The sequence below is a fragment of the Mesocricetus auratus genome, unplaced genomic scaffold (genome assembly GCF_017639785.1).
Source record: "Mesocricetus auratus isolate SY011 unplaced genomic scaffold, BCM_Maur_2.0 Super-Scaffold_100055, whole genome shotgun sequence".
Taxonomy (NCBI): domain Eukaryota; kingdom Metazoa; phylum Chordata; class Mammalia; order Rodentia; family Cricetidae; genus Mesocricetus; species Mesocricetus auratus.
In genome coordinates this window covers 1,215,035-1,229,937 of record NW_024429232.1, presented here as the reverse complement: position 1 = coordinate 1,229,937, position 14,903 = coordinate 1,215,035, and the positions used below count along the sequence as shown (strand labels likewise).

The window sequence follows — 14,903 nt, the reverse complement described above, 5'->3', positions numbered from 1 at the left end:
AGAGGGGACGTGCAAGCCAGTGTGTTTTCACAGGTTTGAGGAACCTTGATTTCCCCCTCTGTTTTAGTAGTTAGGAACCTTCGTGCTGAGCGCACAGATACCTTCAATGGTTAGACCCATGGTATAGTGTGTGGCCTCGTTTCTGGTCAACCTTTCCCTCGTTGCATTTTACCTAAATCTCATTTTTCTCTTCACCTTGGTTTTTATCTTTTTGTTGTTACTGCGCTTAATAAATTATGTATGTGTTTTAAAAATTGATTTTAGATTCTTCTTCAGCACAAGGCAGAATGTAAAGAAATGGCTAAGCGGGGGTGCCGCAGGCAGACACACACGGCTCTGCAGAGGTCCAGGGTCCTTACCTGAGGAGGTTAAAGCTGAGTGTTAGAGCTGTGTTCTCAGGACACAGTTGGTAACACACAGACTCTGGAGAAGGCTGGGCCTTATTTATCTCTCTCATCACTGTGCAGGCACAGTGCTTGTCAGACCAGACATCCACTAATCTCTGACACATGCTTCGTCCTGCTGCTCTCTGGGGGCATTGGCATCACTCTGAGCAATGACAGTGGAGACCATTGGTGTCCTTTCTGCATTTAACACTTCAAACCCCTCCTATTAGGGATTGTTTTATTATTTCCTATTTGTTATGTGCAGCAGACCTGGTTTTTATTTGGGAGTGCTTCAAGGCCCCTGGAAGATTTCTAGAGAAGTACAGCCAATGCTTGGCTGCCCACCACCCAGAGCATGGAGCCTATCTTCCTCTGTCCAACATGCTTGCCTGACACGTTTGTAAGCTTGTCCCCATCATAGCGGAAGTCAGAACTTGGTTCCTTTCTGTGGCCAGGTACTGGCCACTCTGTCTGCAGGTCCAGCTCCCATGCCCTGGTAAACAGCAGGGACTTCCCAACAGTCTGCTGGCTGTTGTGAACACTCATATATGGGTTTTGTGAAATGTTTTCACTCCTCTTGGACATACATTCTGTAGCCTTCCGAGGGACCAGTAGACTGACATAGTTGCTGTCAGCAGGGTCCGAAGACTCCCTTCTTCCCACCTGCTCTGTGTCCTCCCATCCAGAGCATCTTCCGGGTGCAGCTCCTGAAGTGGGAGGCAAGTGATGTTGCTCTGGTTTGGATCTGCATTTCCTTCATGCCCCGTGTTGTTGAGCATTTTTTCCTGTGCTTACTGGTCATTCACACATGGCTGTTACAGTGCTTTCCAGTTTTTATCAATCTTTGGAGTCAGCACTTGAACTCAGAGTCTCATGCACACAGGCACAGGCCATACCACCCAGACTGCAAAATCCTTTGCCACTTTTACATGCTTGACTTTTTATGGTAAACTTTAATGTTGGAAGTATATCTTTTTTTTTTTTTTTTTTTCTGAGACAGGATTTCTCTGTAGCTTTGGAGGCTGTCCTGGAACTCGCTCTGTAGACCAGGCTGGCCTCCAACTCACAGAGATCCACCTGCCTCTGCCTCCCAAGTGCTGGGATTAAAGGCATGTGCCACCAACACCTGGCAGAAGTATATCTTTTTTAACCTTGTTCTTTTTCAAGATTTTTCTTGCTATTCTGGGTCTCCTGAATTTCCATATGAAATTTAGGATCAGCCTGTTTTTTTTTTTTTTCCAAAGAAGCCAGAGGGATTTGCATGTAGATTTCATTGACTCTGTAGATAAGTTTGGGGGAGTTTAGCCATCTTAACCATCATAGAAGTATGTGCCTGTTACCACAACACTCTGCAGGCTGTGGGGAGGAGGGCAGAGTTCAGGACCAATCTAGCTACATAGTGAGTTCCAGACTAGCCTAGGCTATGTAGGAAGACCTTGTCTTAACCTGCCCAGCCTCCCCACCAAAAATCAATCAAACAATATTGCCTTTCACTCCGTGAACACAGAGTGTCTGTAATAAAGAGCCAGTAAATCCTCCCTGTTCTTTTTCTTCTCCTTTCCATCCTTCTTGATTTCCTGCCTCTCCCTTCCATCTCCACCTTTCCCTCCCCTCTTCCCTCCCCTCTCCCCTCCCAGCACTGTGGCAAGAGCATCATCACCCATGAGCTGCTGAGCTGTCTTCCCAGACTACAGAAACATTTGGTATTTGTAAACCCCCCCTCCGCCTCCATGACTTAGCACTGAAATTTCGGTTTTTATTTTTATTTGTTGGTTTTGTTTAACTCATTTGTATTTTGCTTTGGTCACTTCCTGTTTTATTTCATTTTCTTAATTAGATGAGGTGTTCTAGGAATTTCCAGTGTCATTATGGTAGACAATAGATTGCCTTTCCATTTTCTGAATTAACCACTTTCTTAAGTTTCTGTGTCCCTTCAGGGGTCTGTTCTATTTGGAGCTATAACTTAAAACACAAAGTTCATAAAGGTTAGTAAGGAATTTTTTGTAAAACAGGCAGTATTTGAAGAGTGATTGGTCTTAGCTTTTTTTTTTTGAAGTATAAAAATGTAAACTTTTATTTTCTAAGCTAACCCTTTTAGAGATCCTGTAGATGTCTCTGTTGACGGTTATGTTCCCCATTGTCCTAAATGTCCACATAATTTCATTTAGTTTTTCTGGCCACTAAAACATTAGACTGTCTTCCCTTTTTCAGAGGACAAGGCAAAGTGGCAGAGCTGGTGACTCAATGGATATGGCTCAGCCCTGCTAAGCTCACTGAGCTGCTCTCTGCCCTGCCCTGCCACAATGTTCTAATGGTAGAATTCTGCTCCTTTTACTGTTAGAACAAAGTGGACTCAGCCTGTTTTCTGGTTGGAAGTGGAGTGGTGAGTTGATACCAAAATGACCCATCTTATGACTAAGGCTTCTTTATCTTGAGTGTCTTTGAGATGCTTCTGCTGGAAATTTGCATAAACATCTAGGCCCTGGACTCAAGAGGTCATGACTATGCAGCCTGCTGAAAAATTAGAACAAATATCTGCTGATTAATATCCCCTACAAGAGCCAGGGGTCAGAAATGGGTGGGGACTTGATTGCATCTCAAGATTTTGCCTGGGACCATTTGCACTCCCCCAGACCCTTGGGCTGCCCACATTAGCTTAACATGGCTTTGTCCCCAGGCTTCTAGGGCTGGCATTAACCGAAGCATCCCAGTCATTGTCAACATAGCACTGGAAAACGGTTGTGTCCTGGCTTTCTCCACAGGGGAGTTTTCCTAGGGTCTGAAGTAATTTCAGTCTCATCTATGGGGAGTGCTTATCATTTGCTGTCATGTTACATTCATATGGTATGAAGAGTGAGAGGCCAGACTACTGGACTTTTACATCCTTCTGTCTGCAATAGAAGTGGGATTCCCACCATGGGAATCATGGAGGGCAGGGGTCAAGGGTTTGATCCTCTGCTGTTACCTGCGGAGAGGGTCCTAGATTAGGCCGCCATCATCAGCATCTGTTGTCATGTTTAGCATGCAGGATGTCCAGGTGAAAGTCTAAGGGTCCATCAGTATATGACAGAGGCAGTCAACACGTTTGCCTCTCTCCTTGTCCCCTGCCATGGCTGATAGGGGCACATTAGAGTCCTGAAGCAAGGCTGTGTCCCCTGCAGGTTTAGAGTTCATGTATTATAGACCTGATCAAAACACTTCTAGAAGAGTCAGGGGTTTCTTAGACAGAGGACACAGGGATTGCTAACCAAGAGAGGAGGAATTGATAGTGTGAGCTTTGCCATATGACATGCCTCTCTCTGCTTATCAGAAGATCCTCTTAGGAAAGAAAATTGGTGGCAGACTGGGAGAAAATATTCAGCAAGCATGTATGACCAAAGACTTAGGTGTGGAAACTATGAAGAGCGAGCCCAGCTCCATAGTAAGATGAATGATCTAATTTAAAGGCCTGCTTATCTGGGAATGCAAAGCAACACCAGCAGAATGGCAAAACCCACAAGCATCCATGACATCAAGCATCTGTGATCACACATGACACAGTGTGGTCCTTGTGTCATTCCTGTGAGCGCAAGCTGATGCTGCCGCTCTGCAAGAGTCTGTCTGCCCCCAGTCAGGGGGAGGGGCCCAGTGTGAATGGTGCAGGAGAGAGGATTGAAGCCCCTGAGGGGCTAGGGGCTATGCATGAGAACATGTCAGGATAGCATCAAGGAGATGGTGAGAGGGACTTAGGACACATGCGCATAGGTGTGTGTGTGTGTGTGTGTGTGTGTGTGTGTGTGTGTGTAGCTGGAGAGCCCTGTGTCTCAGAGCCTCTGCATCACCCAGCAATTGTGGACCCTTGTCTGAAGTATTCACCACACACTCAGTACTTATTTTGTCCCTTGGCCAGTAGCCTCAAGTCTGGGTTAGATGGTGTTATTACTGTCTTCCGGTCACGTGGTTCCTCATGATATTCTGAGAATCTGAGCAAAGTCTCTTCCCCATTTGTCTTGTCATGATGGACTCTTGTTCCTTTTTATGAAGGGTGTCTCATGCGTTGTGTGACAACCCCCTTATGCCGGAGAATCTGGGCCTTCTTAGCAAAAGGCTGGGTGTGCTGGGAGCCATGGCTCATGAAAGGTCTTGGGTGTTCATAGCGTCCTTCAGAGCCTCAGGCTATTCACAGTGGCCAGGCTCTGTTCCTTTATGGAAAGAGGTTACAGTTGCATCATGTGTCTCACTTTCTCTCTATGCTTCAGCTTTCTGAAGAAGAGAAAATACAGCGCTACAGCATCCTCTCTGAGCTCTACGAATTGATCGGCTTCCACCGCAAGTCAGCATTCTTCAAGCGCGTGGCTGCCATGCAATGCGTTGCCCCCAGCATCTCAGAACCTGGCTGGAGAGCCTGTTACAAGCTCCTTCTGGAGACATTGCCCGGTTACAGTCTGTCGCTAGACCCCAAGGACTTCAACAAAGGTACCGATGACCTGGGCCTGGGGTGGAAATGGCTTTATTTTCATTCACCTTGTGCATTTGGGCATCTGCTGAGTGTTATTTACTGTAGTGGGCACCTGTGGTGACCAAACCCTTCCCGGTACAGCCACTCATAACAGTGGTGCCATGACAGGAAGTCCTGGAGCCTACCTTGTGGCCTTGTTTTTGGATCTTGGTTAGTGGAGGTCAGAAATTGCCCTAGAGGCCACCATCATGGTCTGTCACCAACACAAAGCTTTAAGTCCTAATGTTCTTACTTACCTTATGAAATTTTGTTAGGTTAGCAAAAGTCAGTGTACCTTTTTGGAGTAAATAAACTTGGAAGTTTGTGTATACACACAGCTATGCATTTGTGGTAGGTTCTGATTCTGTAACAGTAATACATGCTAAAGCATAGCTATAAGTGTAATAACTATAGACCCAGAGCTAGTGGCGGTGTAGCTCTCAGTAGGAGAGAACTGACTTGTCCTTCTGCTAGGGTGCAGTTAGATCCCCAGTGCTCCCACTCTCATTCCCTAATCATTCTCTTCTCCATCCACAGATGAAGTGTTCAGATGTCTCTCTCCCTAGACTCTTTGGTACCAGCCCTTCCCCAGCAGGCCAGGGTCTTTAGAAGGGAGTGGCTTAGAGATAAGGCCCTCTGTTCTGTGAAGGGCAGGGTGGTAAGTCTTCAAGGCCTTGTGGGCTGTGGTCTCTGTTGTCTGGAGTGGTGTTGAAGTGGCAGAGGTCATGTGCAGATCAATAGGACTTCATGGGCAAGTGTAGATGGTAGGGGCAGGTATAGTGTTCTAACCTTGAAATCCTGGGACTCGGGGGGCCAAGGCAGAAGGATGGGCATAAATTTGAGGCCTTTTTGTTCTACAGAGTAAGGTCTCATGGGAACACAAATCATACAGTCCCTGTCTGAGCCTCCCTCTCCCCACAAGAAGAGTAGATCGATGGTGGACAGGCCAGACTCGGCACTTCCTGCACTTGTCCATAGTCCCAGGCAGATGACACATCGAGAGCTAATCATTTTGAGAAGGTCAGCCCCTCGTGTCTTTGAGGCGAGCACAGATAAGAGTTTTATTCGTTGAGGCCACCTTAGGGAAAGTAGCAGCTTGGGGGCTGCTTTCTGGTTATCTGCAATGATCTTTAGGTCTAAATAGAAGAGGAACTGGGACAAGAGGTCTGCTGCGTCATCACAGTGCAGGTTCTGATGTGGTCCCATCCATCATTGTCCCAGTGAGTCCTTCAAGGTGGTGTCAAGATGTCTTCATTGCTGAGGCTAGAAGGTGGTACCTAGGGGGTAAACAGAGTTACTGGATTGGATGAAGACAGAGGTTGGGGCCCAGTGTTTAGGGGTCTCTTCAGATTGGTGAAGACAGGGAAGGAGGTTGGGGCCATGGCTGCTGAGGAGAGACTGATTCCGGTGAGGGGTCACTTAGTAATCGGATGGGACCTGTGCACAGGTATACAACAGGCTTATGGAGGGAGGTGTTCCCCAACTCCCAGCCCCTGCAACCCTGGAATTTTGTCTTCAGAGCAGACAATATCTTGCCTCCCTGGATCCACAAGGGCGAGATGGGCTGGCAGGGGTCTGCTGGGCAGTTTTCCATTCACGTGACCTGCTCTTTTTGTCTTTTATGTTAGATTCAAAGAAGAGCTTGTGACCTTGCTAGCCAGGTCTCCTCCATCCTGCACCCATGCTGGGGGTTATTTAAAAAAAATTGAATATGGACCTTGACATTTGTCTATGTAACTCAGGCTGGCCTTGAACTTACTATCCCAGGGTGGCCTGGAACTCTCAATCCTCCTGCTGTGGGTTCCCAGTTGGTAGGAGTATAGGCATGTGACATCACACATTGCTGTGTGGCGCCACTTTGAAGTAGATTTTGCCCTTGATTTTAAAAATATATTTTAAGCTAATTTATTTGTGTGTGTGAGCACTATAGTGTGCAGGGCAAAATGTAGGAGTTATTTCTGTCCTGCCACATGGGCTTCAGAGATGGACCTCAGGTCTCCAGGTTTGGAGGCAAATGCTTTGCCTGTTGAGCTGTTAGGATCGTGTGCAAGGGTCAAGAGGAGGATTTGGGACCCTTTCCAGAAGGTCTGAGACTCTGCAGAGATGATATGACCCTTGCTACTAGAACAGAGGATGCCTCTGGAATGGTAGCCACTCTCTTCACGTACTGGAGTGAGGAGGGTGCCAGAGGGCAGGGTGAGTATGCAGAGCCCATGACGGCTCTGCAGTGGCCACTTTACTGTGAGTTGGGATGGGCACATGGGTGCTCACAGCTCCTGTCAGCCCTCAGTTGCATCTGGATTCCCTCAGCCATGTTTTTCCAGACCTCATTAATTGTGTGATCTATATAGTTTTTCTGTTCTGTCATTTTATCCCCTCAAGAGATGGGGTGGAAGTCAGGATTTGTTGAGCGCCTGTTGTGTGACTGGCATTTCTTAGTGGGCGTGGGTGTGGGGGTGCAGACTGACGTGACTGACGCTGGGTATGGGAGCTGGTCTCTGTCTCTCTGACACAGGAGCCTCCTGGGCTGCTCCCCTAGAAGCTGTTCTGGTCTCTGTGGCCCTCTGGAGGCTTCTCGGGCTGTCTCCATTCAGACAATTCTGCTGCAGCTGTCACCTCAGGCTCCCCCTTAGCTCTCAGAGTACTGCTGAGACAATGCAGCACTTTCTTGGCAGAATCCTACATGGAACCTGGGGACACGAGGTACTCAAAACCTCCAAATGAGGTGACGGTTGCAGGCCACATGGGCTCTGCACACTCATCCCCAGCTGCCCTCCGCTGCCCTCCTCCACTCCAGTCCAGCTCTCCAGCACTCACAAGATGGTACCTGCCATTCTAGGGGCTTCCCTCCCTTGTTCTAGCAGCAAGGACAATACATCAGTGGCGGGAGGGGACTCTGGGTGCGAGGGACTTGGGCAGGAGTGTTTGAGAGTCCCTGTAACTCTGAGAAGTCGGCTCTCATCTGTCTAGTAGATGGGGAAGCCCTACTTTGTGTTGATCCTGCAGGCGTCCTGATGGTTGTGGAGAAAGAAAGGAGGAGTCTTAGGTACCAGCTTGGCCTGGGTCAGGGCAGAGCTCAGTCAAGGAAAGTGGAAAGAGAAGGAAGAGAAGGGGCGATGATGTAGGACTTTTGTGAGCCAGGGTCAGAATGAGTGGGATGAGGAATTTAGAATCTAAATGAGCCTGGTCTTGGTCCTTGTGCCTGGTATGTTTTTAAGAGGCTTACCTGAGAACCAGTCTGTAACTGGGTGAAGCAGTAAAGGGATGGCATGATTTTCCAGGGAGCATGGCTCTTGTGTTCTCATGGGTATGTATGTATGTATGGAGCACCCAGATTCTAGGACCCAGTGCCTAGGACAGCCATTAGCAAATTCCTGGCCTCTTTGTAGGGAACAAAGCCTGTGCAATAAATGGCATCTTGTATACACTCTGGCATTCCCTGGCTTGCTTCTCCTATAGCAGGAATGAGACAGACTGGAATGGTGTCTGACCAGCCTTGGCATGCCCCCAATACCAGCCTGAGCTCTCTAGTTCTCTTTCCAGGTTGACCTCCAGCTTTTGCAAAGGTACAGCTAGTTGCTGTGTGGTGACACCAGTGTAGCCTGGAGTGGCTCTTGCTGCATAGTGTCCTCTGCCATGTTTAGTATGCAGTTTGGCAGTGGACAGATGGGTTATTTTTATGTCTCCTTCACTAGTATTATCTCTAAAAGGGCTTCTTAATTAAATTATGATTATGTATTTAGTTGTGTGTGTGTGTGTGTGTGTGTGTGTGTGTGTGCCTGCCTGGATGTACACATGTGTGAGTTGCATGTCACAACTTGCATGTGGAGGTCAGAGATGCCTTGTAGGAGTCAGTTCTCTCCTTCCACTCTGTTGGTTTAGGGACCAAGCTTAGGTCATCAGGTTTGGCAGCAGATTTCCTCACCTGCTGAGCTGTCCCAATGACTCTTCTTCTTTCCCTTCTTAAAAGAATATAGATTACATAAGACTTTTATTATTTTCTTGGTATCAATTCACTTTATTCTGTATGATCTTCTTTCCCTTCTTAAAAAAATATAGATTACATAAGACTTTTATTATTTTCTTTGTATCAATTTGCTTTATTCTGTATGATCTTCTTTCCCTTCTTAAAAAATATAGATTACATAAGACTTTTATTATTTTCTTTGTATCAATTCACTTTATTCTATATGATTTTGTTTTATTAAAAAGTAATGGGCTGGTGAGATTTCTCAGTAGTTAAAAGCATTTGGTGCTCTTGCAGAAGGCCTGGGTTTGTTTTTTAACTCCTGTGTGGTGGTTCACAGACATCTGCAGCCACAGTTCCAAGGGGTCCCACCCCTGCCTCTAGCCCCTGTGGGTGTGAGGCACAATACGTGCAGGCGAACACATACAAAAAAAAGCAAATCATAAAAAAATTGTTTTAAAATAAGTGTCAGATCCATAGAAAAACTGGTCATACACAGCAGAATTCTGGGTCCCCTTTCTCCACAGAGGCGTGGCCTTCCCTACCAGCCAGCATTCCCCACCAGGGGGACAACTGCTGTATAGCCAGTGAACCAATATAGTATAGCCTTACTTGAAGTCCACAGTTGCCATCAGGGCTCACTCTTGATGCTGGACATTCTTGGGGCTTTGACCAATGTGTGATGACTGGATTCACCATCACAAAGTCACACAAAGTAGTTGCATCCTCTTAAAGATCCTCTGTACACTGTTCACCTCAGGCCCCTGTGGCCAAACGTCCTTTTATAATCTCCACACTTTTTGCTAGAATGGGATCAGGCATGTGTACACTCACCTCACAAACCCTGGTTGTTTATGAGGTTGACTCTCATGAATAAAGCAGCCATGAACATCCACATGAATTCAGGTTTTGTGTGAATGCAGTGTTTCAGCTCCTCTGAGAGGCCAATGCTCAGAGGCACAGAGGCTATGTCATATGCCAAAAGTGTGTGCGGTTTTGTAAGTGACTGCCAAACTGTCTTCCCAAGTGACTGCCTTATTTTTCACTCCCAAAGATAGTGGGTGACAATTACCACTGCTGTGTGTCCTGGCTAGCATTTGGTACTGTCAGTGTTCTGGACTAGGGTGTGTGGTAGGATCTTGTTTTAGTCTACAGCTATCTAGTGAGCGTCCTGAAGCATTTGTTATGCTTGGCTGTTGTCTGAATGTCATCTCTGGTGGTTCCATTTGGAAACCAGGTTCTTTGTTCTCTGCTTCTATAATATGCATGACAGTTCTTTAGCAATATCTTTGACAAATATTTTCTCCCAGCATGCATTTGTTTTCTCATTCTCTTGGCAGCTTATCTGCAAAACAGCAGTTTTCAATTACAATGGCATCTACCTCATCAGCTCTTTTCTCATGGGTGGTGACTTTGGAGCTGTATCTAAAAATCTATTGCTATACCAAATACTACCCACACGTTTCATTTATCAATTTGGAGAACATTTCATAGAAACCAAAGAAGTTCCATAAACAGGTAGAACCTTCAAGAGAGGTTTTTGTTTTATTGGAAGTCCATTTTGGTGTATTGTTTGTGAAGTCCACAGTTAGCATCTTGGTTTAATGCCTGATTGGTGGCCATCCTGTGTCCTGCTGGTCTTCTGGAAGATCTGTCTTTGCACTGCTGGGTCACTGCATTCCTTTGTCAGAGCTGTGGATGACTGTATTTTCGTGGACATATTTCTGCATCCTCTTTTCTCCTCTATAAATTATTTTGTTTGTCCATTTGCCAAAACCACATTGCCTTGATTACTGTAGCTTTATAGTAAGGATTACAGTCAGGGGTATTTTTATTTATTAAAAAATTTCCCTTTTGGGATATTACAGAAAAGTAGTCATTCACGAAAGTGGCTGTTCATTTTAGAGTGCTAGTTCCCGTTCTTTCTGTGGTATGATGAACAGCTGCCACGTAGAGTGATGGTCTTTGCAGGATTCTGGGCTGTGACTGCCTGGCTTGTGCTCACTTCAGGGCCTTGCTGGGCCTCATGCCTGTGTGTGCACATGCCCACAGCACCTGTCCGACCCACGTCAAGGCGGCCCGTGACCTCTTGGTAACACTTTCACACGACTAACTTGTTTCTGGCAGCTCAATGAGAGAGACTGAGTGCCATGGGATGTATGAAAGATATAAGCCAGGATAACATGACTGATGTGTGACGTTGGCCATGCTGCCCCAGGTCTGTGTGTCTGAATCTTGTAGGGTGCTGAGGACAGTGCTCAGCATGCCATCAGAGGGCTTTCTGATGTTTCCAGAGGATGGCATGAAGGGGACTAAGTTGGTCATTGGTGGCGCATGCCTTATATCCCAGCACTTAGGAGGCAGAAGCAGGTGGATCTCTGTGAGTTCAAGGCCAGTCTGGTCTACAATGAGAGTTCCAGGACAGCCAGAGCTGTTACACAGAGAAACCCTGCCTTGAAAAAAAAAAGAAGAAGAAGAAGAAAAAAAAAGATGGACTGAATATGAGAGCCTTTGAGGCCAACATCCCTCGGAGCAGAAGTCTGCTGCTGGTGTGACCATCCTGAGGGCTTGATGGTGTTGATTGGAGTTGAGAGCTGAGGCATCTGGACAGTCAAAAGCTTAGAGTTGCTGGCACGAGAGAAAATGAAAGGTCCTCCAGTTCGGGAAAGGGGAGCAGAGTGTCCAAGCTGATTTTGCTGTATTCTGGAGGGATTTGATGGGCTAAGAATAGAACCTGGACAGAGGGAGAGAGAGTTTTTGGAACAGCAATCATTTAGAGAGGTGGGAAGGTGATTTTAAGATGCTGAGAGGTACCCTGTGAGTGGGGCCTTCATTTGATGTGCTGTCAGGGGACGCTGGTGAGACTGAGGGGCTTTCCTGTTACTTCCTCGGTGCCTTTGAACTTTACCCTAGGCTGGCTTCAGGCCAAAAGCACCAGGCTTTATGCAGAGCCACCCTTAAGAGTGGCCTTGAATTTGCCTTTTTGGGCATGGCATGTCTGAGAACAGGCTGAAGTTCTCCTCCCACGGATGCACAGCTCTTCCCCTCATCTGCCGGGCTTCCCAGTCACCGCCAGCACCTAGCGGCATGCTGTTTCTTCTGAGACTGCAAGGTAGCATCCTTGGAGATGGAATCCCTTTGCTCCTCTGCTCTCCGAATGCCGGCCCGCTGTTCCTCGTCTGGTACTTCTTGTGGGCAGATGACCCGACACTGCCTCCCTAGCTTCCTGGCAGACCCACAGTGCTGTCCCTTTGCACCATTGGAGGTGTCCATGTGAACACCTGTGGTGAAGGACTGGATCCCACCCCACGGGATCACAGTGCCTGTCGCCAGTCATTGAATTTGTTCCTTGCTCTTCGCTTGCAAGTCTTAAGAGCGGAGCATGTTTCTTTTGAAAAGTCCAAGTGGTTCTGTCCTTTTTACTTGGAGTTTTGTTTTGGGAGGGGACATTTGTCGTTATTTCATGAAAGAAGTGAGGCCCAATAGAATTAAAATGGCAAATGTCAGCCGGCTGCATTTCTAGACAATAAAAACCACTTTAAGCTCCTCCTCCACTTCAAACATTTCTCAGAGAATTAGATGGAAATCTACCAAAACCCCGTGCTTGTGAACAAAAGCTAGGCTCTTGGGTCTCTAGGTCCGGAAATGTCTTGGGTCTTGTTTGTGAGGCGAGCTTTTGTTTGCCAGCTGGCTGCAGGGGTTTGAGTTAGGACCCAGCTCATGTGCTCTGTGTGTCTGCTGGCTTACAGGACCACATCTTCATCTTAATCTTATTTGTGCTGTTGTGTGAGAAGATTTCTCGGTTTTGCATTTTGCTCAGCCTTTTGCTGAATGAGGGATTAGATATTGCTGAGGAACTTTTTTGAAAGAGACGAGAAACGATTTGCTGAATGACAGCTGTTAAAGCCTGAATTGTTGAACCTCGGTGACAAGATCACAGAGTTTTGTCAGGAGTCAAATGCTGCAAATCTACCTCTACAAAAGCTTAAGTGTTTTCTGGGAGGACTCTGACCCACAGAGGAGACGCCATGAACGCGGGTGGGACTTTGTTCTGGGTCTCATTCACATCCACTCATGGTAGTAACTGGACCATTACCCATTTGGAAAAATAACCAAGTGACGGTCACTGATTTCCTGCATGAGAAAAAGCTCTTGGTGTGGCAGTACTGAGGAGAGTTGGGGCCTTTTGAAGGTGTGGCTAGCTTAGTCATGACTTGGACTTTTTTTTCCGTAGCAACCAGGATGTCGTCAGGTCCTGGTAGCATGGAAATGCTAATCTGCAAATCACGCAAGCTCCAATCATCTTTGTCATGATGTGGACTCTTAATCCTCCTAGAATTCTCCTCTGTTCCAGTGTGTGGTCCTGGACCTGGTTTTCACCAGGCCGAAACACGTCAAGGATGCGTCTCATTTGCTGCTTTTTATTGATGCACAATGTCACCAGTGTATATCCCAGGAAGTTTCTGGAAGACACGTTACATCCTGGGAGATACCGTGGAGGTGTTTGTGTTAGTGTTAGGTTGGCTTCCAGGTTTTCAATTGATATGTTATTATGAAGTACCCTAAAGACCCAAGAGCTAGAGAAAACAGCCAAAGTGAACCTTCCACCCAGCAAACCCCTGGAGCCATGCTATTTCATCCTCACGTACTTGAGTATGCACATCTAAACAGGAGGGGGGTTTTCTGGCATCGGGCTCTCATCTTGACCCACATGCTAGTTAAGTACCCACTATGCACCAGGCCTCCTGCCAGGCGTTAAGGATCCTTGGACGAATAAAGCACATTGCTGCTGCCAAGGCAACGAGGAATCGATGGAGGAAACAGAATCATGAGCTTACGTGGGCCCTACTGTGCATGTTATCAGCTGAAGATGGTATCTGCTGCTGAGCACACACAGAAGAGGAGTGGCTGGCTGTGCAGGGCAGGGTTGTGGGAGATGAGGTCAGCAGGGCATGTGCTGCATGGACCATCTTAGGCAAAGTGGCTGAGGTTAGGATGCGTGAGGCAGTGGTCCACGCTCTCTAGGTAGTAGACAGAGGAATGCCTTTCTTGTTCCACTTTTCAGTTGACATTGACTGGGTGTTTGATTATACAGAGGCCTCTGTTCTGGGGTATTCTAATAAGCCCCAGACAGTCTTCATGTGCAGGGACTCATGATGCCAGAGTGGGAGTGGGGGTTGACATATAAGTAGGTAATTTTGCCGTATAACCACAGCAGTAGAGATCTGGAATATCAAGGGTTTGTTCTCAATGCAATAATGGAGCAGGCTGGATCATTAATCACCCCCACAGTGTCAGAGGCTGATGCTGTGTGTTAAACACATTATATTCATTGAGTCATAATATTAGCATTTATCAGCTAGCATTTATTGAGAAGCTAGGATAAGTGGCTAAAGCACTTTAAATGGGCTGCTTGCATCTTTGTGACAAGTAGGACTGTTGTTTCCTGTGCCACTTCCTCCCCTACCTGCCCCAGCTCTTGTGGCACACTCGCTCCCCATCCACTGTACCTGCTACAGGCTTATCCTTACAGAATGTGTACCCTGTAAGGGACGGCACTCTGTCCCCTTAGCTCTCTCATGTGTTTGTGCATTAGGTTCTCAGTAATTGTGTGCTCACTGCAACCGTGGTGAGCTGTTGGAGGTTTCCAGTGAGCATCACTTTTGTCTGAGCCTGAGCCCCCTATGTGGGTTTTTAGGAACTGAGTCTTGGTTCAGCAGGGACTCACCAGTCTGGTTGATGGCAGTTATTAAGGCGCAGAGTGCCTGATCTTCTTTTAGGTGCTGAGATCACATTGGGATATAGAGGGCAAATGCAGCCTATACATTGAAGTCTCTAGAGATTCAGTGCGGATTCCATCAAAATTCCAGTAGCATTCTTTACAGAAGTAGAAAAAAGGACCATTAAAAAACAGAGAAGACTTCTTGCATTTTTTGGTTTTTTTTCTTCCATTTCTTTAAGGAATTTTCTCATATCCTTTTTGAGGACCTCTATCATTTTCATGAAGTTGCTTTTAAGGTCATTCTCTTCTGTTTCTTCTGCATTGGGATGTTCAGGTCTTGCTGGTATCGAA

At 46.7% G+C, this 14,903-nt stretch overlaps 1 protein-coding gene across 8 annotated transcripts in view; it reads left to right on the top strand.

Annotated features, from left to right (window-relative positions):
• Nucleotides 1-14,903, top strand: part of Trappc9 (trafficking protein particle complex subunit 9) — a 456,271-nt gene that overhangs the window by 43,372 nt on the left and 397,996 nt on the right. For all 8 annotated transcript variants that reach the window (XM_040736321.1, XM_040736319.1, XM_040736315.1 and 5 more), the window contains one exon: nucleotides 4,625-4,841. In XM_040736321.1, the coding sequence (XP_040592255.1) occupies nucleotides 4,625-4,841 (217 nt within the window). The remainder of the gene's footprint in view (nucleotides 1-4,624; nucleotides 4,842-14,903) is intronic.